This window comes from Emydura macquarii, unplaced genomic scaffold (assembly GCF_026122565.2).
Source record: "Emydura macquarii macquarii isolate MOO-44397 ecotype Brisbane River unplaced genomic scaffold, CSIRO-AGI_Emac_v2 contig_383, whole genome shotgun sequence".
NCBI lineage: Eukaryota > Metazoa > Chordata > Testudines > Chelidae > Emydura > Emydura macquarii.
This window is the reverse complement of record NW_027130520.1, coordinates 78,001-105,489: the sequence shown is the minus strand read 5'-3', so window position 1 is coordinate 105,489 and position 27,489 is coordinate 78,001. Positions and strand designations below refer to the sequence as shown.

The window sequence follows — 27,489 nt, the reverse complement described above, 5'->3', positions numbered from 1 at the left end:
TAGTTTTCCACTTCCCACAGTCTCAGCTGAGACTCAGAAATGCGAGTTATTGTCTTCTTTTATTTCTAACTGAAATGGAATAGCTGAACTATCAGACAGTTCTTCGTTGTTCTCATCATATGTTTAGCATACTGAGGTTTTGTTTTTAAACTGTTGTAAAACTGTAACCCAGTTTTGGTGGGTGGCTCTATGAAACTTAAATGGATAAATGCAAGGTGAAAAAGATAAAGTGGAGGAGAGAGTGAAAAATTAAGTATCAAGATTTTTTTTAGTAATTTAACCAAAAACAATCTCATCACCATTTTTAGTGCCCCATCACTGTAGCTCATAGGCAATATATGCAAAGTCAAGAAAAAACGTTATTTCCTGCCAGAGAACCATATATTCCATTCCTTCATTAATTTAACCACTTTCTAAGTGGGGTTGTTCTCACTGATGTGTTTCCAGGGGATGATTGTACTGGCCAGTCATTCTTGAGGGAAGTCTTCTGCGAATGGACAAGTCTTGCATTGTGCCTTTAAAGGTGACAAGACTCGGGCCTTCCAGTCTGTGAAACAGAGCTGGAAACCTTATGAGACTATTTGCATTTGCACTTTGAGTTCTAACTGGAAATTCTCCAAGAATAGCCTTTCCTGTGTCATATCTGGCACTTACATTTCTGGTTTCAGAAGGAAACTGGGGATGGGAAGGGAAGTATTTGAATATTTGGAAGTGTGAGCATTTTTTTTTTTTTTTTTTTTTTTTTTAAACAAACACCTCCTGCCCTCAATAGATAAGGATTCAGATAGGGCATCAAGCGTTCTTATTTTATCCAAACTGATGACCCAGGTCTACTGTATCCTTCCCCCTGCCTTGAGTCCGCTGCACCCCTGTAGGAACACTAAGAAACTCTTCACCCCAACCCATTCTTTTCCTAATTTCTACCCCACTGTGCTGGATGCTGTTGAGGACTACTTGATGGAATTCCTTCAATGGTTTATCTGTACTATTGCTTGATCTGTTGCAAGGACTGCTGTTAAATGATGTGAGGTTACTCCTGTTTCTCCTTCCTTGCCACTGCCAGCTTCTGACAGTTCAAGGAGCAAGTTAATTAGGTCCACCTAGACAGCTATATCCGACTAAGATCAAAATAAGTAACACCAAAGATATTACAGTGCTGCTGAATTAAGGTTTTCTACAGAGCTTCTTATCTAGTTTGTTTGTCAGGTTTGTATCCGTGTGTAAGTCTGAGATAATATTGCTCCAGGAACTAAAATATATTGTGACTGTAATCACTCTCACAAAAATCATATGCAGTAATTGGAAATCACTTCACTTGATTACATGGTGATTAGAGGGATTTTGGTTGTTAATCACGTAATATTGGTAAAATAAGCTGTGATATTTTTTGTGGTTTATCTTTAACTTCCAAGGTAAAGAAGTTGGTTGTATGCCTCCATACCAATAATGGGTAGTACTCATTCTTACCTTTATGTGCAAATATTAAAATAATAATTGAAATTTTCAAAGTTAATCATTCCTCTCTCCATTGCTTTTCTCTTTTCTCCATTGTGTCTTTTAAGATCCGATAGAGCAAACTGTTAAACATATAAGTGGTTCTGTACAGCTTCATGTAACCACTCACTTGTATAAATGTGTGCAGGGTCAGATCCTTAGTAAGTTCATTGATACCATTCTCATATTTGTCTTGTACAGTGCCACATGTATTCTTGGCACTTAACAAATTATTCTAAGAACTGCACTGAAGCAGGAAAAAAGCATATAGTGAAAATCGCATGAAGCTGTGTTCAACTAATCTGATATTAAAATGATTTGTTTTCTTGTTTAAAATGGAGTAGATTAGATTAAATTAATCCTTTTGTCCTTTAAAAGGTTTTAATATACTCATGTTCAGTAGCTCTAACCTCTAAAGAATGGGCATATTTAGATGCTTTCAATGTGATATTTAATAATAAGATTATTCATTAATGTTCTTTGTATAATGAAATGCACCTAACTTTTCAAATGGAGTTAAGGGACCTGATTTTTTCCAATACTTTACACCAGTTTTATGCCTTTGTAAGCCTATTGAAGTCAGTGGAATTAAACAGAGGTAAAACTGGAATAATGGAGTAGAGATTTGGTTTCAGTATTTAGGAATGCTGTATAGTAATTCTAAGCAGGAATATGGGAGTTAGGTCTCTTGAGGTCTATTTTCAACTCTAGCACAGACAGCTCTGGAAGTCATTTCACTTGTCTGTGCTTTAGTTGGTTCATCTAAACTTCGATGGCCGCTAGCAATGTAGCATCTGAGCACCCAGATTCACCCCACATCACAAAAGTGTTGAGATGTAATTAATGTTTGTAAAATGCACCAAGGTCCGTAGATGAAAGATATTCTAGATATATGAGTGATTTATATATTCTCAGTTTCCGCTTAGATCTTTGTGAGGGCACATGGTGATAAATCTTCTCTAAAACTTGCTGGCTGAGTGTGAAAACTATAAATTATGTTATAAATGAACTTCAGAACATAACAAATGTAAAGTGGCAATTGATGGAGTACTATGTGTTAGGAGTAAAAAAATCATGGGGAGTTAAATCTGAAGTGACAGAAATGTATACAGTATCACTAATGCTGTGGGCCAGATTTCCACTTACAGTGAAGCCCATTCACATTCTTCTAGCAGCATAAAGGAGCCTTAAGATGTGTGGAAATTACTCTCCCAGAGTAATGGGGTCTTGGTATAAATGAGAATTGATCCCTTTATGTTTAGAACAATTCAATGAATGAAGGCATGCTTCTTTAAAATGTAAGACTTCATTTGGATTTTCTTCTCATAAATGAAATCTGTGCATAAAACTACAGTAAAGTATTGGTATTGGATATCATTGGTAAAATTTATTTCAGTCAAAATAGCTAATAAAACACTTCAGTTGATGCTCTCAGTGGAACGAGAAAGCTATTACTCAAGTTTAGAGCCAAGGCATGTTTTTGAAAAGATGTACAAGTCTGGCTTACACACAAGCTGCACTCTTTACTTTTCCCATGGCTAATGAAGCATTTCAGAAGTGTATCAGAAGGAAAAAGAAACTAGCAAATTAGTAAATCTGGCTAAAGGTACCAATCAAAACATAAAGACTGAACACAAAAATAGGATGTGTTAGCAGCATATCGACTATAAATAGGATAAAAACATTATCTTAAATTCATGTTGAAGATACAAAATAAAGCTGGTATCCTTGCAACAAAAACATCTGTGGAGAAACGTTTGTAGTCTTAACTGCATAGTCACCAAGGCGCAATTGTTGTTATCAGAATTCTCTCTGACCTCAGATTACCTTAGAAAATTGTAACTCAGATGACTGATCTCACCTATTTTCCCCAGAGAGATTTTAAAATATAACCAGTGACGTAGCAAGAATGCTTATTGTTCTAGAAACTGGAACTCCAGGTCCTCTTACTTTCCACGTTTCAGTGATTCATGTGTGTGGTATTGGACTCACATTGTTTATTAACAGAAATGACTGGGTGAGATGACCAGGAATCTATTTAGGCCTTTTCCATACTAGACTTTAAGTATGTGTGAAAGCATTCTGCACACATTTAAATGATGTTGTGATGATATAGCTTGGATTTACATGCAATACAATTATAGGGCCTTGGTTAAATTTTTTTATACCAGATTTGCACCAATATACTACCACTCACTTCAGTAGAGTTCCTCCTGATTTTACATGGAGATAAGAATCAAGGCATAGCATTCAGAAGCCATGTTATGGATTTACTGAGAATTCGTAACATGACAGTTGTTTAAATTCTTGGGGATGATGGGGTGGGGTGGACAAATCATGCTAGACATGTCAAGCATTGTTCTGCTCCCGTTGTAGAGATAGGGTCTTATGTTTATGAGAGGAGCATGTTCAGAAGATTTATAGGACTCTGAATTCTTGCTAGCTGTGTTTGAAATGGAGGTAGCAACACTTGTGTCTTACACTTTTCCCTGACTAATGTGAACAGGGATTATTTTTGTCTGATGGTGCTGATGAAACAATTCTATAACACATTGACTTCTTGCCCTGGTGTTCACTACTCCAATGCATTAACGTGGTTCACAAAAAAAAATAATTCCTATCTCCACTGGTTAAGATAAACTTGCTGGAACCAATCTAGTAGTAACCGTTGTGTTTTAACACAGAATGGCATGGTAATTATTTCTGGTTCATATCTAAAATGGCAGGCCTTGTTTATGCTATAATTGAAACCACACTAGCTACAACTATGTCAAGGTTGTTCCCTTTGTAAGGGTGTATTGCAAATGGGATTCTGCTTTTATTTTCTGTGTGGAGCATTCTGAGTGTAGTGTGTGTTTCTCTTGGTAATATAAAACTGATTTTTTAAACACGGTCCCTTTAAGACAATGTGTTAGAGTATAGTGCCTTTTCTCTCTCATCCGAATGAATCAATTCTGTTTTTCACTTTACTGAATGACCTGCAAGCAAAATAAAATTAAAGTTGATCATCAAGAAAAGAGATTAAAAAACTAAAAATGTGTGCAGGGGGAAACTTTATTAGAACTTACATGAATAATATTTTGAACAGAGGGATGTTCCAAAGAAAATACACTTGTTCTGTTCAGAGGGTGCTCATAGTCTTTGAATTGGAAGAAATGACTTGATTAATTATACTGTATTGCATTTGCTGCTGTTGTAAATGGAGCCCATGCTACGTCAAACAAGAGCGTAACGGTTAGGCAAGTCATGGGAAATTATTTAACGTGGAAATCCCAATCCAAGGAGTGCAACGTTGTTGTTGGCAAAAGGGCATCCCATTTATGGAATAAAGTAAGAAACAAGCCAGATAAAAGCATGAGAAGCAAAATGTTTTGCAGTGATCCCCAGTGACATTTAACATGAAGTAAAATAAACACTTTCTCAGGCTAGAGTTTTTCAACTTTTTTTTTTTTTTTCTCTTTTACAGTGGATGGAACTGAGATTTAACACATTGGCAAAATGCCCACACTGCAAAAAAATGTAAGTTTCCTAAAAATTATTGGAAAGATGTTAGAAACCAATTTAAAGTGGTTAAACGTATGTCAAATATTATTGGAGAACAGATTGATATGCAGATATTTTGCTTTCTACAGCTGAGAATACCAAGACTAAAGAGCATGATACGTGAACCCTCCACTCCTTATTTCCTACAAGTTAGTAACTGTTTAACATATGCAGGTTTGATTAGTAACTGCTTTAATTTGATTTTCAATATCTGAGGAAGAAATAGACTGCTAGCAATAGAAAGTGATGGATCACTTCAATTAACAGCAGCTTACATTTTTATTTAATGTCCTTGAAGTTTACCATTTCATGCAGTTAATCGGGAAGTTGAGTAACTGTGTAACCCACCTTGCCTTCAGCTTGAGAGCAGTGGTAGAAGAAAGGGAAAATATTTATTGATTTGGAAAGTATTTTATGTTTTTTCCCTGTGTTCCTGAATGCAAAGATTAATTCATGATAAATATCTTATTGCAATAGCTTGCTTAATATTTACAGTCTAATTATGGAATTATTTCTGACTTACCTACTACTTGATAAAGGAGTGAGGAGTTACATCAAGACTAAACTTTAAGAAGGAAAGTTATAGAAGCAAGCCACATATTTAAAATATATATTTAAAAAGTAAATTTAACTTTTGCAACAGTTGATTGGTATGGTGGTAATCTTCAAATGGCACTAAAAATGATGGTTCCTAATGTTGCCTGGAATGTACTTTTTAAGCGAGAAGACTATAAGTTAAGGGCATGAAATGGGAGATGAAAATATTACGTGGGCAGACTTATTTCCCATGCTAATGTTCAGAGGATCCTGTCTTCCCTTGATATATTTATATTACTTCCAGTAATGGGAATGGTATATGTTGCATTGAGAGAGGGAAAAACCATGAGCACTGGGTATACATCATATGAAGGAATAGGCAGAGGCCTAGGGCAGTGGAGAGTTTCAGGCCAAGACTTTCACATTTAGGTACCTATGTAGGTGGCCTGGTTTTCAAAAGTGCTTGGCACCCTGCACCTACCACTGAAGTCATTCTGGAGTCTGTGTTAATTGCCCCTCCATTGGATATCCCTACTCTATTGTATTGGTAGTAACTACACACAGACTTTTTCTCATCAGAACCAAGTACTAAGTTAATTGTGGTTAGTAGTTCTATTTTAAAACTCGCATGCAGCATTGCATGGCTGACCTCCGAGTCCTCTCTCTCCTGAAACTATTCCAAAGCACGGTGTATTCAAATATTTATTTTAAAAATGAACCAGCAGGATGGTCACAAGCATATCATTTTACCGTATTGCTGTAATCCTCATTCTCTCTTCCCTCCTCTTTGTTGTCATCTTTTTGCTAGGTTATGTTGTATAATCTCTTTGGAGCAAGCACCTCTTATTTGATTTGTCCTTAAAGGGACAAGCACACCTGTAGTGCAGTATAAATAATAAATCCAGACCTTTACTGAAACTGTTTAATATGCAAGCTGTAACTATCTTGACTGATAACAGAGAAGTAAGTGTTTGAGGGCATGGAGCATTGTGGCATAATTTATTTATCAAGTGCAAGCCTCTAGCTTCGGGATTGAGGGGGCACATTCTTAAACTTTGTAGCTGTAGCTTTGTATTGGTTGATTGGTAGACCTCTTGGTGCACTTGAGGTGGTGGGGGTTGGGGTGGAAAAGGAAGGGGGGCTTTTTAGTTCTGACAAGAACAGATCAGTTCCTAAAGCAGGGATTTTAATTTAAGTGATTAAGGCTCCTAACTGCCAGAGTTACTTTGTAAATGAGACTGATTTCTGGGTCACTTGAGCAGTTCAGCAAATGTGAAAATCTGACAGGTTAACAACATAACTTCTAGTGGCAAGTGCAGAAAGGATGGTGAAATTAACAGTCACAAACATAAATTTGAATGTTTCTTTTATGCATTGTGCAAATGACTTGCATGCACCAGTGGAGACCAAGTTGGTGCCAAGAAAAAATAATTCTAATATATGAATTGTTCCCCATAGAATGTAAAACACTTTTGATTGTATTTTTTTAAGAGCGTGCATGCACTAACTCAGTAAAGTAAAGCAGGCTAGTCCGATAGGCTACAATTGGACCGCAACCTAGTTTTGTCCAGATGCACTGGGCCTCCCTTTGAGCCCACGGCATCCAGTTCACTTCTTCACTTGTCTCATGGCAAGTTGCCTTTCTGGTGGCAATTATATTCAGCAAGGCGAGTCTCCAAAATCAAGGCTCTAACATCGGAACCTCCCTATACTGTGTTTTACAAAGATAAAATTCAGCTGCACCCTCACCCCACATTTTCTGCCAAGGATAGTATCACAGTTTCATGTCAACCAGGACATCTTCCTGCCAATCTTTTTTCCAAAGCCTCACAACTCCAGTGAAGAGAGACACCTGCATCTTGGAGTCAGATGAGCACTGGCTTTCTACATTGAAAGAACTAAGCCCTTCCGAAAATCGACGCAGCTCTTCATCGCGGTTGCCGAGTGAATGAAGGGTCTGCCAGGCTCATCACAGAGGATTTCTTCCTGGATCACCACCAGCACCTGAACTTGTTACGAACAGGCAAAGGTCACACCTCCTGCCACTCTGATAGCCCATTCAATAAGGGCACAGGCTTCGTCAGTGGTATTCTTAGCTCAGGTTCCAAAACAGGATATTTGCAGAGCTGGGACTTGGTCTTCTGTTCATACCTTCGTGTCCCATTACACCATCACGCAACAGGCCTGGGATTATGCAGGCTTTGGCAGAGTGGTATTGCAGTCAGCACGTCTGTGAACTCCTGGCCCACTTCCAGAGGAACTGCTTATGAGTCATCTGACATGAAATGGGCATGAGCAAGAACTCAAAGAAGAAAAAACTGTTACTGACCTTCTGTAACTGTTTGTTTTTCTTGGACATGAGCAGCACATTCCATGACCCACCCTCCTTCCCCTCTATCGAAGTTCCAGCAAGACAGAACTGAGGGGAGGGGCAGGGGCCGGCAGTGCCCCTTAAACTTACGTGCCCTACGGATACCACTGAGGGAAAAATTGCACACACACACACCCGACATGGAATGGACATGAGCAACACATCTCGAAGAACAACAGTTACAGAAGGTTAGTAACTGTTTTTTCAAGAACAGCTAGTGGGTCAAGAGCTGTTCTGTTTGACTGTGAAAGAACCAGTAACAGGTGGCTTGCTAGTGGTCAAATGTGAAACTTCAGCCCTGGCATCTTGACATATGGCTAAAATTGCTTGTATCACAAGGCAATTAGCTTGAGGAAGCTTTTTCTCGTACTCAGAACATTTGGAGATTTCTTGTAGATAAATACAAGTGCAGTAAAGCAGCTTAAACCAATCCATTTGAAAGCTTCCCAAGAAGACTGTTTAAAACTGCTTTAGCATGTGACTAGAATTCTCTGTTTAAAGAATTCTAGTCACACGCTAAGCATATGAGGCCTTGCTGAGTTTTTAATTAATTTGAGCCAGGAAGCTGCTGGTTTGTCCATATATTTTAGTAAAACATTTACAATTCTCCCTCTCTGGCCCTCCAAGTTGCTCTCCATAGTCACTGTATTTTGAAGGAATTAAAAAGTGTGCCCCTGTCTTTCTCACTGAATATTCCTATTTATAGCTTTCAGTATTGACAAATATGTTTTATTGGTTATTTTCCTGGTGAACTTTTATCTCCCAACATTGACTCTTAGTTCAGCATCAGTGTGCAGAGCAATACGACTCGTGTGGAACCCAAGCTGCAGTGTGGCAGAAGGATATACACGTTGCTCCCTCCTGACTCTCCCAAGATTGCTAGCTACCTGAAAGGGGGCTGTGGTTTTTTTCCCTCCTATACCCCAACACCACCAGTATATATCTATGTATGTATATTATATGCCTATAATAAGGGTATATGTCATCAACCATGCCCTCATAGCCTTGCTTTGCATCTTTTCCAGGAAGCTGTAACTACAATTTTGAGAAAGGTATCACAATGTGCAGGCACAAAAATGGTTGGCAGGAGTATTGTGTATATGCATTGCACTGGTTAACCCAAACCAAACTGCTTAGTGTGGACGGTGTTGCATAGCATAGAATGGTGCTATGGTCCTCCTGCACTAAAGCATGTCCAAGTGTTTTCTTTGGAGTACATGGCCTTCATGGGCCAGTCCCAAATGATTTCTGTCTGAGTTCTTATCAATGGGCATACTCAAGTTTTTTGCCTGTGTGAGGGGACTGGAACTATAAGATGTTTATAAATAACCTGTTGTCACAATCAGATCCTCATCTTGCTGAAATCAGAGATTTTCCTTGCTCCTGCACAGGTAGTAGGTCAGGTCTGGAGTGTTGGATCTGGAATTCTGTGCTTAGAGTCTGAGATCCAATAAAAAAACAATGTTTGGGATTGTTGCTGCACATTCATTGGGAGATCATCCTAGTGGTCTAGTAAAAATGTATAACGTGGTTTGTTTTGCAACCAATAACACCGGGACATCTGGAATATTGCTCCCTCCTCCGCCATCCTCCTCAAATCATCCTCAGAAGTCAGCATGGTACATAATGTCCAGCAACAGCAGTGGAAGGCTGAATTGAAGTCTGTTCAGTTGCATCACAGAGAACTCTTAGGTGTTTCTGGAGTGAAGATCAAGGTGAAGAGACTGTTTGTTGCCTCCTTAGCCATTGCATCTGTGAAATCCAGATTCTCAGGATTGTATCAAGTTGTCGATGGTTTCTCCTGCCACAGTTTAGTTAAAGTTGAGTGTTTCCCACAGTAGGGAACCGTCAATCTCTTTCAAAGATAAGACTGATGGGATTTGGCTGAGCTGCCTTGTTCAGGAAAAGCGGATTTGCAGATATGTGGTATTTGCTGGTTTGCTCTCACCCAGTTTGGCTTACTGAACCTAGATGTTCTTGGGGAGATGTTACCTTTTGAGATTGACTCTTATTCTTTATATCTGCCCAAGGACAAAGTGGAGATTTGAGGCCCATTATTGATATTGCTTCCTTTTGAGGAGGACAGATTGCCATCTGTTCAAGAAATGTTCAAGAAACCATTTTATAACATAAAAGTGGCCATCCTGAGTCAGAACAATGGTCCATCTAGCCCAGTATCCTGTCTTCTGACAGTGGCCAATGCCAAATGCTACAAAGGGAATGAACAGAACAATACAATCATCAAGCAATCCATCCCCTTTTGTCCAGACCCAGCATCTAGAGGTTTAGGGACCCCAGAGCATGGGGTTGCATCCCTGACCATCTTGGCTAAAGCCATTGATGGACATATCCTCCATGAATTTGGATTAAAAATAATTAGATAATTATAGTTTCGGCCTTCACAACATCCCCTGGCAACAAGTTCCCACAGCTTGACTGTGGGTTGTGTGAAGAAGCACTTCTTTTTGTTTGGTTTTTAAACCTGCTGCCTATTAATTTCATTTGGTGATCCCTAGTTCTTGTGTTATGTGAAGGGGTAAATAACACTTCCCCGTTCATTTTCTCCACATCATTCATAATTTTATAGATCTCTATCATATCCTCTCTTAGTCATCTCTTTTCCAAACTGAAAAGTCCCAGTCTCTTTAATCTGTCCTCATATGGAAGATGTTTCATATCCTTAATAATTTTTGTTGCCATTCTCTGTACCTTTTCCATTTCTAATATATATTTTTTTGAGATTGGGCAACTAGAACTGCATGCAGTATTCAAGAAGTAAGTGCACCATGGATTTATATAATGGGATTATTATATTTTCTGTCTTATGATCTATCCCTTTCCTAATGGTTCCTAACATTCAGTTACCTTTTATGACTGCTGCTGCACAGCTGAGTGGATGTTTTCAGAGAACAATCCACAATGACTCCAAGATCTTTCTTGAATGGTAACAGCTAACTTAGATTCCATCATTTTGTATGTATAGTTGGGATTAGGTTTTCTAATATACATGACTTTGCATTTATCAACGTTGAGTTTCATCTGCCATTTTGTTGCCCAGTCACCCAGTTTTGTGAGATCCCTTTGCAACTCTTCACAGGCTGCTTTGGACTTAACTATCTTTTGTAGTTTTGTATCATCTGCAAACTTTGCTACCTCACTGCTTACTCCCTTTTCCAGATCATCTGTGAATATATTGAAAGCATTGGTCTCAGTATAGATCCCTGGGTACACCAGTATTTACCTCTCTCCATTCTGAAAACTGACCATTTATTCCTACTTTTTGTTTCTTGTCTTCTAACCAGTTATTGATCCACAAGAAGACTTTCCCTCTTATCCCATCACTACTTAGTTTGCTTAAGAGCCTTTGGTGAGGGACCTGGTCAAAAGTTTTCTGAAAGGCCAAGTAAAGTACATCCACTGGTTCTCACTATAGTCTACATGTTTGTTGACTCCCTCAAAGAATTCTAATAGATTGGTGAGGTATTTTTCCTTTACAAAGCTATGTTGACTCTTCCCCCAACAAATTGTGTTCATCTATGTGTCTGAAATTCTGTTCTTTACTATAGGTTTTGTCCATTAACAGCCTGCCTAATTACCGTCCTCTCTCTAGCATCCCTTTTTAAGAAGACCACATCACTAGGAAAGTGGTAGTGTGTCAGCTTCAGCTTATTCTTGTATTCCACATATTACATTTGTTACCCTGAAAAACGGGTTTTGGGCACACCTAGAATAGTCTACCTGTCGTCCCCTTAATCTCTCTCTTCTAAGGATCTCCAGGGTAGTTAAGGAACTACTTGAAGGACATGTATTCAGCCTTCCGATATATGACTGACACAAGCAATATTGTTTCCAGAACAAAGTATCTTTTTATTAATATAAATAATAATCCCTAATGCACTAATAATCTAAAAACACAAATCAGACACATCCATTGTTGCAAGTTAAAACATTTAAAATTGCAACAGCATACAGTTTAAATGATTATAAGTGGTTGCACTCTGTTACATGTTGCCAGTTTATAACAGATCGCTGACAGCAAATCTTAAATTGTATGTATTTTAAGTTTACCTATGCACATTACAATTAACACACACCCATACATCTTTATCAGCTCAAACATACACACACTAACACTAAGCCTATACTATATTATATTATAATTTAACTGTTGGGTTTACTCTATCTGTTGATTCCAGTGCTTGCTGCTGCTTTCAGCTTCAGTCAGCTCCTCCTCTCGATCTGTTTTCTCTGCTTTTCTCCCTTCTTCTCCAGCAGTTCCTAACCTCTGATTCTGGTCTCCTCTCTCAACCATCTTAATCTGCCTTTTATACTGTTCTGTCTACTCTCAGATCTTTTCTGCACATGCTCAGTACCAATTGTTTACCTCATTCTTCAATGTGTGCCAACACTCCAAGCATTACCTCAACATTCCACGCATGCTCACTGCCTTTGTTTACCTCAGATTATGAACTTTGCACCTGGCAGCCCTGTGACCTTTCCCTGATTTTGAAGCTCAGCTGACCTTTTCCCCTACTTTTGTACTGCACATGCTCAGAAATATTGCGTGACCTGCAGCTTCCAATGGGGGAGTGATTTTTGCTTATTCAAAGTGGAAGCTGGGGCAAAAAATGGAGTCTGACGAATTTCTCCAGTATCACATTGATCCCTCTTGGATCCCTGGTTTCAGGCTAGGGGGTATCACCCAGAACCACTGTTATTGCTGGTGTTTGATGTCCCTTTGGCAATGGACAAGGGTAAGGTCTGTATAGTGACGTTATTAGATCTTTCAACAATTTTTGATACTTTTAACCAGAAGTATTGTTGGCCAGTTTCCAGGATTGCGTGAGGATAGATGGAGGGATTCTGTATTTGGGTTTAGTTTGGGAATTTTGTTCGGTTGGTTCATGTTCACCCGTATTGCTTAAAACATGGCTACTAAGACAGCAGCAATGGCATCAATGATTGGTTCTCAAATACTACTGCATGGCACCAGGTAATCTATTTATTTTTTGTCCAAGTGCCTGGTTGCTGTGTTTCTAACTATAAATCACTTAAAGTAAATATAAAGTGTGTAAAGTTTGAACAAATCATATCTAAATAAAAAAATCAGATGACTCTGTTTTTGTTATAATCAGAATTGATCTGTCTTTTGGCTAGAGGAATCTCAGAAGTAAAATTTCAAATTTTAGCAGCCCCAAGCTGATACTTTTAGGGTCTTGTGTATGGTCTCTAAGGCCTGGTCTACACTGCGCACTGGGTTGATGGGAGATACGCAGGCTATATACTGTGCAATGTGTATCCCTATCAACTTACTTATGCTCTCTCACTGTGGCGTCTTCACTGCACTGTGCTGATGGGAAATGCCCTCTTTTTCGGTGGGTGGAGTTACTGCATCAAACAGAGAGCACTTCCGGGATCGATTGAGTGATCAATCCATGGAGCCCGATGCAGCAGAATTAGTGTAGACGTACCTTAGGTTACTTATAGGCAATAATAGCAGATTCCAAAGGATATTTTGGATAATGCATCAAAAGTTTGGGTGCTATCCAAGCTTTTGAGGTCTCCATCCTACACTATGCAAAGAGGTTTTCTATCTTAAATAAAACTGTAGCATGTCTTGCTTCTGTCTGTGATAGACTGACCGTTTTGCTTGATTATTGTGTGCTTCTCACCCCAGGGCTTGCCATACAGGAAAAGAACAGCCAGCCCAGCAGAAGAACTGTCAGCTCTTTTGAGTCTATAACTGGAAAACCTCAAAAGTGTGTGTGTGTGTGTTTGTTTACAGGGGGCGAGAAAGGTGGTGGGGAATAGCATTAAACATAGGGTATTGAGGGAACGGAAGAATACTTTAAAATATTCAGACAAAAGATTGCATCTTAGGTTAGGTATATTTTTGGCACTAGTTCTTCCCTTCCTGCTACTACCATCTCCCAAAATAAAACTAACCAAAGGCATCAGCTTGTGGAGATGAAGTATACATTCACTGAGGGGCAGAGAGCTGTGTGAGTTTAAGCAGCCTGTTGCTAAAGAGCTGTCTATTTCATCTTGCATAGCTTCTTCCCCAGCTTTAATATTGCATATTAAAGATGGATTGACGAAATAGGGCTTTAGTCAAACTTGTCTTCAGACTTGCCAAATTAGACAGAGTTCCTGCCCCAGAGTTTACAGTCCAGATGATGACTGATAGCCCAAGGATTTGTTTGCTTTGCTTGTTGCCAGTGATTTGTTGGTTAATTTAATTTTCAGATGCACCACAAGAACATACAAAAGAAAAATGATTTGTCATATGCGGTTGGAGTTATTGAGTTGAAATTGACTGAAATGTATGTGTAAACTCTCAAGGAGTTTGGTCTTTAGAATCATGATGATCCTCTTCTATGCAAATATTATATTTTTCATATTTCATAATTGGTAGAAAAACACTAATGGTTTTATGCTTTTAGGAAGAATTCAAGCAGAGTTCTTCTGTCAGTGAAAAACTCTGAACAAGTTATTCCAGGAAATTGTTTATGTGGGTAATCACAATACCAAATGTAGGAGTTTGTTAGAGTTTAGAGAAGCTCTCTTCTGTGAAGATAGAATCTGATTTTTAGTTTTGCCATTTCTGGTTTGCCCTTTACTAACAAGTCTAAAAGAATCTGTTATGTTGTATTCTCACAAGTCACACTGAAGTCTTTATAATCAGAGGATTTTTCATCACTCAAAAAGACAACTTTGGACATTTACCCTGGTGTACCTCAAAACTGAATGAAGACCTTATTTCCCCTTCCAAATTTAGGTGATCTAATTTTAAACTGTGAATTTACCAGGCCTCTGCTGGGCTAATTAATGTAACATTGAGGGCAGAGAATGTTGTCCAATGGTTATAAATGAGGTCTTAGGTTTGGGACTGCTGAGCTTTACTCTTATTTCTGCCATTGACTCATTCTGTGACTTTGCTCAAGATACTTAATAACCACCATCTGAGGCAGAGAAATTATTTTGCTTTATACTTTGAAATAGTACCATAGGATGCCTGGTATGTTACAGACAAATCAAAACGACAGTTCTTGCCCCGAGGAGCTTCCAATCCTAATTTAAATTTAACACAGCATGGTTTGACAAGTTTAAAAAAAAAAAAAAAAAAGGCTGGGGGAAGGGAGTACAGGGAAGTGAGGGCTAGGACAGTGAAATATCTTGAGAGATTCTTATTGTTACTTACTTGTTTTCTGTCAGTTCTGTTTATTTGGTTAGTGTTTACAAATATACTTAAATTTGGGGGATGGTGTCGGAAATAAGGACTGAAGTGCTATTTGCCACAAATAGATGTCTTATCTTTGAGAGATGTTTAATTATAAGTATTTATATAATGGTTTTCAAAGTATTTCAAGATCTTCTGATTAAAAAAGTGCAGCGAAAGTGCTAAGTGTTTATACAACTTCAGTGCTGTACTTGGTGGTAATGATCATTTCATGTTCTAGATATATATCCCACAATCAACAGTAAAATTAACGTTTATCCATTTACCACATTGGGCACTGATAGTTCCCTATAAAAATTGATCCTGCAAAATAAAGTCCTGATTCTGCAATCTGATCCAAACGGGGGATGGGGGGGGGGGATTCCTGTACCCGTGTAGAGCCCCACTGTTAATGTCTTCATGGAAAGTAAACAATAAAATCCTCCACTCTGTGCTGCAAATTCACTGTCATCTTTAGCAGAAAAAGGAGAAAATTGTGGAGCCCATGTTAGTGCACCTGCGATTTTAATTTTATTGTCCAGTAAATTGTTCAATTAAAGCAAACCTGCCTTTTCCCCATCATGGATGCTACAGTGGGTTCAACTGGGTTGTCAAAATTGGTGCTTCTCTCCAACAATCAGCTTTTTAGACAGAGGGCTCAGTGAAGACCTATGTTGATTTGTTGAACCTTTGGATTAAGAATTGATCACATTTATAACATGCAATCAGAAAACTGTCCAGACTAGTAATATATCTACTTGGTGCTATAATAGGGCTAGTTTCACAAAGCTGAAAACAATTATGAACCAGGTCAGCTGGGAGGGAAAGTTGAGTCAGAAAAATGTGAGTGATAATCAGGAATCATTTAAGAACAAATAAAGATGCCCAAAAAGCCACAATCCCACAACTGAGGAAGAAGGTTGTGCAAATTACAAAACCAAATTGGCTTACAGGGGAAGTGAAGATCGCTTTAAAATTTTTGTAAACAATTACGTAAACAAATGGAAGAAAAGAGAAGTTGATAGTAAAAAATATAAACCAGAAGTTAAGAATTGTAGAAAACTGACAAACAGAAGCCAAGGGATAAAAGGAGGATTCTGTGGCTAGCACAGTTAAGGACAATAAGAAGTTTTTCAAATATATTGGGAACAAAAGGATCCTGACAATGGTGTTGGTCCATTAGTAGATGATCAAGAAAAGGCAGAAGTGTTCTAAAAATATTTCTATTCTGTATTTGGAGGAAAAACAGATCATGCAGTCTCACTATATGAGATTCTTTCCATTCTGCTAATATCTCAGGAGGATGTTAAACAGAAGCTATTAAAATTAGATGCTTTTAAATCAGCAATTCCAGATAACTTGCATCCACGAGTTTTTAAAATGCTGGCTAAGGAGCTCGCTGGACCATTAATGATTTTTTTTTAGCAAGTCATTGAGCACTGGTGAAGTTCCAGAAGCCTGAAAGAAAGCTAATGTTGTGCCAATTTTTAAAAAGGGTAATGGGATGACTGGGTAGTTATAAGCCTGTCAACCTGATATCGATCCCAGGCAAGATAATGGAGCAGGTGATATGACACTTGATTAATAATTAATTAAAAGAGGGTAATGTAATTAATTCAAATCAACATGGGTTTATGGAAAATAGATCCTGTCAAACTAACTTAATTTCTTTTTTTTTTTTTTTTGTTGGGGAGGGTGAGATTACAAGTTTGGTTGATAAAGGTAATAGTGGTGAATATACTTAGAATTCTGTAAGGTGTTTGACTTAATACCATACAACATTTTGATTAAAAATCTAGATTGATATGTAATTAACATAGCACATATTAAATGATTTTTAAAAGTGGCTAACTAATAGGTCACAAAACGTAACTGTAAACAGGGAATCGTCATAGATCAGGTCTGTTTCCAGAGGAGTCTCGCATCTGTAATGTACTGCTACTCCTGGTCTAATCTAACAAACATTTCATTTACAGTTCCTCTGTAGGAAGCGCACTCCCACGAAGACGCTGCTGTGCATACATTACCATTGGAATGATATGCATCTTCATTGGAGTTGGATTAACTGTGAGTAATGCACTTAATGTTAATTTGCAGTGGATCTTCTATAGCTCCCTAATCCCTTTTCCAGCGTTTAAGTAGAATCTCTTCAATTTCTACCTTCAGTATTGCCTGTCACCATCCCACTAATCAGCTAATTATGCTTGCCTTGGAACTTTTAAAAGGCAGGTGGGCTCTTGTAAGGTTTTCATTGGAGCTGGCTGGGAAACTATATTTTGGTTCCATGAGAAACTGAGGTTTTGGGGAAAAAATTATTTCGGATTTGGGATGAAAAGCCAAAACCTCAACATTTTTTTGCAGAACTGAAATTTCACAGTGCTTAGTTTTGGAAACCCTGAAGCAGAGGTAGTCAATTATTTTTTTGTCAAAGTCCAAATTTCTTGGTCAAAGTCTAGTCAAGGTCCAGTGTCCCTGCCAGCTCCCCTCCCCTAATTCCCCAATTGTCCCTCCAAGCTCCCCAATCGTCTGCCAGTTCCCCAGAAAGTAGGGTGATCTTATTTCCCGAAAATGGGACGCATGGGGCTGGCCTGAGCCACCTGGCATTGCCGCTCGCCACCTCCCCTCCCCACGTTCCTCTATGCCCCCAGTTGAGCCAAGTAGCAGAGATGGGGTGGGTGAAGAGGAATGGGTATAGGCTGGGATCTGGGCAGCAAAGCTGTGTGTGTGTGTACGTGTGTATGTACTCTTGAGCTTGGAGCCAGGAGATTAAGCTATTGGACTATGATCCAGTAAGTGGTGCGGTGCCCCTTTGGGGGCTGGGATAGCAGAGGGACAGGAAGGAGGCTCTAGGTAGAAGGAGGGATTTGTGAGTGGCTCAGGTGGGAACTACTTCAGCACGGCACCCAATGTTTCAGGAAAGGGGTAACAGCTGCTCATTAGTTTGGATTGTATGCTGATATGTCACATTCCATGGAGGGAGGGATGCAGCCATGGGGAGATAGCAGCCATGGGGAGATGAGGGGAGGCCAGAATGTGGTAGAAGCAGGTGACAGGAGACGGACTGGGGTGGGAAAGAGGCCGGTTGGGGCAATGGGGGTTGGAGAGGGTTCCGGGGACTTGTCCAGCAGGACATGGGTTGGGGGGCTCTGGTGACCACTTGGGCGGAGGGGCATGAGGCCAGGCTAGAGGGAGTCTGGAGACCACCTTGGGGGAGTGTAGGGGAAGGGACGTGCTACGCTTGGTGTCGTGCCCTGAAGCATTCTCTCAAGGGGGACATTTTAGTGTTTCTGAAACAAGAAATGCTCCCTGGCCTCCTGCCAGGTGAGGAGCTTGGAAACCCAAGCTCTCCAGGCACCTGCCCCATGGGCAGGAAATTAGGCTTCTTAGGTCTGGTTTCTATCAGACATTTCATTGAAATTGAGCTATTCCAATAGAATGTTTCAATTTCACAAATCAGCATTTTCCAATAGAAAATTTGTGACCAGCTGTAGTTGTGATATGATATTATTCAGAAGACTGCTAGGAAGCCATATAGACTAAACCTTCCTTTCCCTGAGAGATGAGAGTAAAACACATGATCTCTAGAAAACTTTTGATAGAGTACTATGCACAACACCAGCTTGTAAGTCCATGGAATGTGACATATCAGCATACAATCCAAACTAATGAGCAGCTGTTACCCCTTTCCTGAAACATTGGGTGCCGTGCTGAAGTAGTTCCCACCTGAGCCACTCACAAACAACCTTCCAGCATGCAAGCCACATTCTGAATATCTGTGTGTAACTTCAGCCTGCCAGTCACACTTGGGTTACACTCTGGCTCTCAGTAGCCTTGGTTATACTGGCAGGGTGACCCCAACCAACCTCCAGCCTTAGATTTTCTCCAAGAAATAGATGTCCTGTACTGCCCAGCCCTCTCCTGGACAATACAAATTATATTAAGCCTATTATTCCTTTAAGGGAACAATATGCATGCAACTTGTCACTCCAGATAGTTACCCAGACACTTCAATTTGAACACAGTGGATTAGATAAAATAATAAAACAAGGTTATTAACTACAGAGAGAGAGATTTTGAGTACAAGTAGTGAGGCATAAAAGTCAGAAATGTTTACAAGAAAAATAAGCATAAGACATTACTAATACCTAGCTTAACTAACTATCAGATTCAAGCAAAGTTTCTCACCACATGTTTTGAGCAGTGTTACTGACCAAAGCCCAGAGTCAGGGTCAGGACTTCCCTCAGAGTCCAATGGATGCTTCCTTTGATGCTTCAGATACAGTGAATGCAATGGTCAGGGTGAGAGAAAAAGGTGCCTTAGGGTGTTTGTCCCTTCTTTTTATAGTTTCAGTCCCTTTCTTGAAAAACATTTCTATCTGGGCCTTAGGAGACAGAGCATGTGGAAGTCTGCAGATGCCACTAAGCTGGGGGGAGTGGTAGATATGCTGTGGAGGGTAGAGAGAGAATGCAGAGTGACCTAGACAAATGGGAGGATTTGGCCAAAAGAAATCTGATGAGGTTAACAAGGATAAGTTCAGAGTCTTGCACTTTGGATGAAATAATCCCATGCACTGCTATAGACTGGGGACCGACTGGCTAGGCAGCAGTTCTGCAGAAAAGGACCTGGGGATTACAGTGGACAAGAAACTGGATATGAGTCAACACTGTGCATTAGTCGGAGCATTGCCAGCAGATCAAGGGATGTGATTATGCCCCTCTATTCGGCATGGGTGAGACCACATTTGGAGTACTGTGTCAGTTTTGGGCCCCCACTACAGAAAGGATGTAGACTAATTGGAGATAGTCCAGCGGAGGGCAACAAAAATGATTGGGGGATGGGAGCACATGACTTATGAGCAGAGACTGAGGGAACTAGGCTTGTTTAGTCTGCAGAAGGGAAGAATGAGGGGGGATTTGATAGCAGCCTTTAGCTACCTGAAAGGGGGTTCCAGAGAGGATGGAACTCGTCAGTTTTCAGTAGTAGTAGATGGCAGAACTAGGAGCAGTGGTCTCAAGTTGCAGTGCGGGAGGTCTAGGTTGGATATTAGGAAAAACTTCTTTACTCAGAGGGTGGTGAGGCACTGGAAGAATGAATTACCTAAGGAAGTGGTGGAATCTCCATCTGTAGACGTTTTTAAGGCCTGGCTTAACAGAGCTCTCGCTGGGATGATTTAGTTGGGGTTGGTCCTGCTTTGAGCAGGGGATTGGAGTAGATGACCTCCTGTGGTCACTTCCTTCCCTAATCTTCTATGATTCTGTAAGGATGTTCCCTGCTGGCTTTTTCTCACCTGTTTGAGCATTCTTTGTTTCCTTTCCTGCTTGATGACTCTGTTTATTGCTTAAATCCAAATTAAGGAAAGCACATATTCCTTTGTTTTGGACAGACTTGTTTGCCAACCTCTGTTGGGCGGGGCTGTTTGGAACATGTGTTAATAACATCATACAGGGAAATCTTATAACTTCACACATAACGTTTTCACACATCAGGACCATACTGACCTGCAAATTACGAGTTTTCAAATGGTATCTTAAAGATGTGCCTTGTACAGAAATTATGAAAGTGTGTAGGATGTATATCTTCTGTCCCAGTAAGATGTAATTTGCAAGAGATGCCCATGTGACTTGAGAGCTAAGTGGTTGAGCAACACGACTGACTAAATGCAATGCAGACAAATGCAAAATGATACTTATTGTAAAGAATAATTTTAGCTACTTTAAAGAAATGGATGGATTCTGAATTAATTGTACCTATTCAGGAAAAAAAAGGTCAATGTGCTGTAGTGGTCCATAAATAAATAAATAAATAAAACAAGCTGTTATGCTACACTAAGAAAAGGGGCATCGTTTAATTAACATGCCATTATATAAATCAATGGTAGTCTCTTACCTTGTATACTGTTTCTTTCTAGTCACCCCTCTTAAAAGGGATATAGCAGAAATAAAAAGGGTCTAGAGAAGGGCAGCAAAAATTATTAGCAACATGGAAAGACTTGCATATATAGAGATTTAAAACATCAGAAATGTTTACAAAGGAGATGAGTAAGAGGGGGGCCAGATAATTATGTAAAATAATGAAAAGATAATCTTGATGTTCTTCCTTAGCCTTTTTTTAAAAAGTAGAACAATGCATCACCCAGTGAAATTAAAGGCAACAACTCAAATTCTTTGCTCCAACCAATTGGAACAGTGCCCATAACTAAAGGAGGGCAAAAAGAGGTTTTGTTCCGCGGCCACTAGGGACCAAGCTGATCACTGACATAACTTGTATCAGCTGTTCACAGCCCCAAGGGGCTGTTTTAGTAGCCAGGGATCAGCAAGATGTACCAGCATCTTAACAATGTTCTCTGTGGTGTCATTCATTGACAGGTGATATCCCTTCTTGGTAGGCAGGTGGAATCCTCAACTAGCTAGCTAAGCTGGTTTTACAGCTGCTTTGTGCTGGCAGATAGATGCAAAGCAGCCACAGTGGGACCATGACTGGCCCAGCCTGTATAAAACTAATAAAAGGAAATACACATACTCTTTTCCAGTGCATGATTGACCTGTGGAGCTCATTGTTACATGAATTAAGGTCAAGAGCTCAGTAGAATTCGGAAAGGATTAGAAAGTTTATACAGCCAGTACAAACATCTACATTTATGATACATAATATAAAATTTTATAAGGAATAAAAATCAGAAAATAAGACAACTAACCAAAATTCTCCTATTGACAGTTTATTTAATAACTGTCCATGATGGAAGCTATATACCTTTCTCTGAAGCATCTGAGATTGGTCACTGTTCGAGACAGCACTGCCCTAGGAGGATTACTGGGGTGATATAGAATGGCAATACTTACATAATAACAATGAATATAATAAATATTAAGGATAAAGTTACACCCCTGCATATTAGTAGCAATGCTAGTTCCTCCTTAGTTGAAACCATCTTTTTGCTATTTCAGCCTCATTTTGATTCCTTTTCTAACTTCAACAGACTTACATTTTGTCATATATAATCCCATGATTTTCAGAGCAGAATTATTTCAGAAATTTAAATGCAAGTTAGAGAAGGAATTACAGAAAGAGAATTGCTTTTCCACTTTTTGTGAAGCTCTGTAGCCATCACTACAACCTTAGAATGACAGCAATCCCATGGCTGCATACTGGAGTGGAAGGAGCTTCCCCCTCCCCCAGCACATGGATTGAATTTTGTCCTTATGAGCTTACTGAAACCCTTCACTTGCACAGTGGAACTGCCCTGGTTCTATGACAGGTCTTCTGGAGCCTTACGTGAGTAGTAGAGGACTGGCCTATAATGGAGGGAGGGAAAGTAAGAAACTACATGGAGTTTAAAAACAATCTTCTTGAGTTTTGGTATGATTTTAAATATTGGTATCCTTCACTTAAAATAAAAAATATCTGCATGGGACTAAAAAAAGGGTACTGTGGCCCTTGACAATGTCTCTTAAATTGAATATGTTTTTAGAGAAACACTTCTTTTCCCTCTCAAACTGCTCAGACTATTGTGTTGCTGACATTTGTTTTTCTTTTTTTAGGTTGGTACGCAAGATTTTGCCAGGCGTTTCCATGCAACATATGTTTCTTGGGCTGTTGCTTATCTCTTAGGCTTGATCTGCCTTATTCGAGCCTGTTACTGGGGAGCCATAAAAGTCAGTTATCCAGAGCACAGTTTTGCATAGACTTATAATGGTAGATTATAGCAGGTAAAAAAAAGTCTAGTGATTCTGGATGCTACATGTTGGACATTTTTAAATTTTTTCCTTTAAGGATTCCATTCTCTCACAAGTAGTTTTAAGACTGGGGATCTTTTAAGAACAAATGTTCATTGCACTACATTATATGCAAATAGTTTGTTTTGCTGCTAGATTCCCAAGCTCTGAATACTAAAGCTTTGTTTACATGTTCATACACCTGTCTTAAAGGTATTGCTGAATTTAATTCCAACAAACAGTATTAAGTTTTATGTTTCCTTTTTATTATGTTAAGATCAGTCTGTGCCATTCTTTGGGTGATCAGTAAGTACTCAAAAGCAAGAGGTGTTTATAAGTGTTTCTACAGTAGCTTCACATTTGTACTTATGTTTTCATTAAAACTGTATTAAAGTGGCTTGCTTTAAAATCTAAGCAATAAGCAATCTGCTTGAACTGCTTACTGTAACTTTTACCTAAGATTATAGTGACCTTATTCAGGAAGTGAAATTTACGAATGTACTTTTGAAGACTGACACTGTTGCTAGAGAGACAACATTTGTAAACACTGTATGCTTTCAGATTTCAGGTAGAGAGATGCAATATTTTGGTAATCCAGTTAGAAATAGAAATTTCAATTTATCCAATGTTGGAATTCAACTTGGATAAATGTTTTTTCACAAGGATCCTGGGACTTATTAATGGGTTTTTTTTGTTTTGTTTTTTAAACTGGCAAATCCTAAAAGCCATGATTGGATTTATGGAACTTTACTCTGGTTGTTTGTATGAGTTCCTTGAAAGGGTGAAGGGAAGTATTTAATATGACTCTTTTTAATAATACATAGGTGTCATTTAGCTGAAGATAGGGTGGTGATGGGTTATCTCTTGCTTTCATCTGATCATAAATTTTTCCTGTTGGGAGAGTTTTGCTCTGGTCACTGCAAAAGGAGGTACTGCTATAATATGAAAATGAGTAAACTGTTACTCTGATCATTCCATCAAAATACTGCTGGCCAATTTTACATTGGTAATTCATTCAAGAGAATACGGAAACCGAAACCAATTTAATTTTCTAATGATGTATTCACAAAGATTAAGGGACCAGTTCTTGCACTGCCCATCTTTACAGTTTTAAACTAGTTTTTTGCTAAATTCAGAAGGAATGTCCTGAGCTCTTTAGAAGATAGTAGACTGTAGATAATGGGGTCAGGGTAAATTAATGTGGGTGTTCCAGGGATATGTATATTATTTTAAATGATCTATGTTCCTGATAGGACAAAGTGACATTCAGATGAGGATTTGAGCACAATAAATGTATTCTTCAAATTGTAAATGACATGTCTTTGTATCATGATAAATGTACAAAAGCAGTAGCTCAGGATTACAATGTACCTTTTAAAATAAACTAATAAAGATTATTATTCAAAGTTGATACTTTTTCCTTCTGTGTAAAAGGTGCATAGGCTCCTAATTAGAAGAGTCTGACCAAATGGCATGGAAGCAGTGCAGCTGTCCTTTACAGAAGGCATGTGGTCACTCCCATACCTAATAGTGCCAATCTCAAGGACAAAGGATCAGTCCTCCAGACTTGGTACAAGCAAGCTCCCTTTTGAAAGGGAGAGTCCTAGCTGTTGTGGGGCCAGGTAGAAGATAAGTCAGCTTGCATCTAAAAGATCACTTACAATGCCATTAAGCATTTGAGACAACTGTCAAAACTTCCTGCAACTTCCTATGACAGATCCCATCCCAGCTCACAAAACTTTCCCACAAAACTCCCCTTTGATCATAACATTTAACACTCTTAAATAAATAAATAAATAATAATCTAGTCTCCTCTGTACGGTTACACTGACATGATCAAAATAAATTTTGTTTTGTACTTTTCACTTGTGATATTTGGAATTCATGAGTAATTGAACGGGGCAACCAATAATTTCCCAACTTTCAGCTTTTTGAACATTTTTACAGTGACTGAAAACTGATCATAATGTGTTTGTGATATTTATTTGTCCAAATTGCATTATTGGGTTTTTTTGGTGTTTTTTCCCCTCCATATTGTCCTGAATTAATCTGTATTTAAGACAAAAGGGGAGCATTTCTGGAAACATGGGCGCACTTGATTGTTGCCCAGTATCTTTGTTGCCACAAGTTCAGAGATCATTGTCTTTTCATTTGCTTCCTTTTTGTGTAAGTAATTGTTTAAGTTTCATGGACTGATTGCTATGCTGTCTGGTTATTAAAGGATGGATATTAATCCTAAGGAACAGGCACAGGTTTTACCTGCTACAGAACATGGCTGCTTGCCTTCTCCTAGCTTAGGCTACCATAAGACCTCAGGTCTATATTAGTCTTTCCTCTGGCTCCCTGTTAGTTTCTAATGCCAGTTCAAGTACTTGGTTCTAATTTTCAAAGCAATTTACAGATCAAGTCCCAGATATATTAAAGACTGAATTTTGATCTATGAATTACCATGGCAGCTACACTCCTCTGGGTCAATGCGCAGAGCACTAGGGCCAGGATGAAGTGCAGGAGATAAAGCATTCTTGGTTGAGGAGATTCAGCGGTGGAAAACATTTCCAGAGAAATGAGGTAAATCCAGAGTCTGACTGTCTTTAGGAAACATTGTAAAATTCTTCCCTTTGAAAAGGCCTTTTCACCATATGAATGTCACAACACTGACATGATTGTTAAATCATTTTGTTGGAAATGACTGTTACTGATACATCCCCCTCAGTATGGTTTAAGTTGCAAATGCAGGCCCATCGCAATATTGGATTGTTAAAAAAGATAGTAAGAACTCCATATAGGAAGCCTTCTTTATGGGCTTTCCCACCTTTTCCAGTAGAGGACGGGAAAGATAGAAAGTGGGAGCATCTAGAATCTGCTCAGCAACCGAAGAGTATAAATGAAAGTGAGGCAGACAGCTTGAGGCTGTCCATCCCAGAGGCAGACAAGTATGCCTGCACACTGTCCATTCTAGTGACAGCGTGGACCAACAATAGAAAAGACTCTGGAGAAAACAGAAGGATCTGAGAGGAGATCAAGGGAAGCCCCCACGTTGATGCAGCTACTTACTTTGGAAAACATCCTTGTTTTGATGCTGGAGTCCTGAAGCTGAGGACAACTCCACATCCCAGGAAAGTTGAGATCAATACCTTGTGGAAGGGAGAAGAACAAATCCTGAGTATTTACATCTGAGCTGTGGCCTATGTATATACTTACTGATTATATAGGGAAATGCCTGGAATACACCTCCGCTGTATTAGAACCCCTCCGAGTGATCCTGATTATTATTCATTTATCCCACAATAAATTTCTTCTACTTTACCTATATAAGTCTCTTGGTTTGACTACCAGTACAGGATAGCAGTGATAGAAACAGAGGGGAACCCTTAAACACTAAATTTTGTATCTGCTGGTGCGTGGGTTTCAGTGTTTACCCCTCTTTCCTGCTAACAACTTCTACCCTAAAACCTTACCAAAAAAAGGGAAATGAATAAAATCTAAAAAAAAACTCCACTCCGAGCAGAGTTTTTACCCTCAGAGGGCACACATGCCAGAAACTCCATGAAGTCTGCTAGGGATGTCACTGTTGGTATTGATTTTATATAGAAGGTGCTCAAATACTATGATGATGGGTGGCTTTATAAAACCCGTAGGTAGGTAGGTTAAAAACCCAAGGACTAGAGAGATGCTGAGGGAAAGCTTCCATTTTCCTTATTCCTCTCATTCTGCACCTGCTCATTTAAACTCTATTTAGTGGGTACTTATTATGAAGCACCCTGTAATCCACACAAAGTCTCACAGAGCTCTTTCCTTTTAGCAAAAAAATATCAGGGTCCCCAGGGAGGAGGTCTAATGACAGATAAAGCCTTTGTTTAGCTTTCCTAGATGTATTCTCTTAAGGCCGCTAACTTGGGCTCAGATATAGAATATATGCACCCAAATGGAATTTTAGCTTCCAGTTGAAGGTCTATGGGACAGTTGTAATCACAGTGCAGGGTAAGATGTTTACATTTCTTCTTTTTTTTTAAAGAAGTCCTGTTAGACTTGGTATTTTGTGGAAAGTCGTGGCTTGTCATGGAGAGTTGGTTTTTCTATATCCAGTAGAGTGGCTGCTGTGTGTGTGTGTGTGGTGGGGGGGGGACGACTCTGGGTTTTTGGAGCAGGGTTCTCCAGCTTGGATTCTAGGATTTTGGGTTGTTGAACCAGAAGGCAGTACTCCCTGCATAAGCTCGATGCAAAATAAATAATGCATTGGGACCACAGAACATGGGGTCATGCCGGATTAGCCATAGTGCCTCCCCCAGTCAAGATAAAATACCTAAAGGGACATAAGACTGAACTGTAGAACTTCCTGGTATTCCTCAGTCACCACTTCTAAAGGTATGGTCTATGTAATCAGGTCTGATGTCAATGGGGACCCATCTGCTGTTTCCACCACATCCAGGGTGGTGTTGGGTTGTAATGAAAGACTGAGTATTAGGGCTGTGGAAGAATCTATGAAATTATCCCCAACTCCCAAGTCAATCAAGGCCCATTGCATAGGAAGGGCCTGCTAGTCCTGCAGGATCTGCAATTGGAAGGTGATATGTAGAAGTGGAGGACGATGAGCACCTCCTAGTTGAATATA

General features: G+C 39.3%; 1 protein-coding gene across 2 annotated transcripts in view; it reads left to right on the top strand.

Moving 5' to 3' along the window:
* The window catches only part of PIP4P2 (phosphatidylinositol-4,5-bisphosphate 4-phosphatase 2), a 47,979-nt gene extending 23,696 nt beyond the window's left edge, over window positions 1-24,283 (top strand). For both annotated transcript variants that reach the window (XM_067536254.1, XM_067536247.1), the window contains exons 5-7: window positions 4,961-5,013; window positions 17,141-17,231; window positions 22,704-24,283. In XM_067536254.1, the coding sequence (XP_067392355.1) occupies window positions 4,961-5,013; window positions 17,141-17,231; window positions 22,704-22,847 (288 nt within the window). In that variant the 3' untranslated portion in view covers window positions 22,848-24,283. The remainder of the gene's footprint in view (window positions 1-4,960; window positions 5,014-17,140; window positions 17,232-22,703) is intronic.
* Window positions 24,284-27,489: the final 3,206 nt, after the last annotated feature.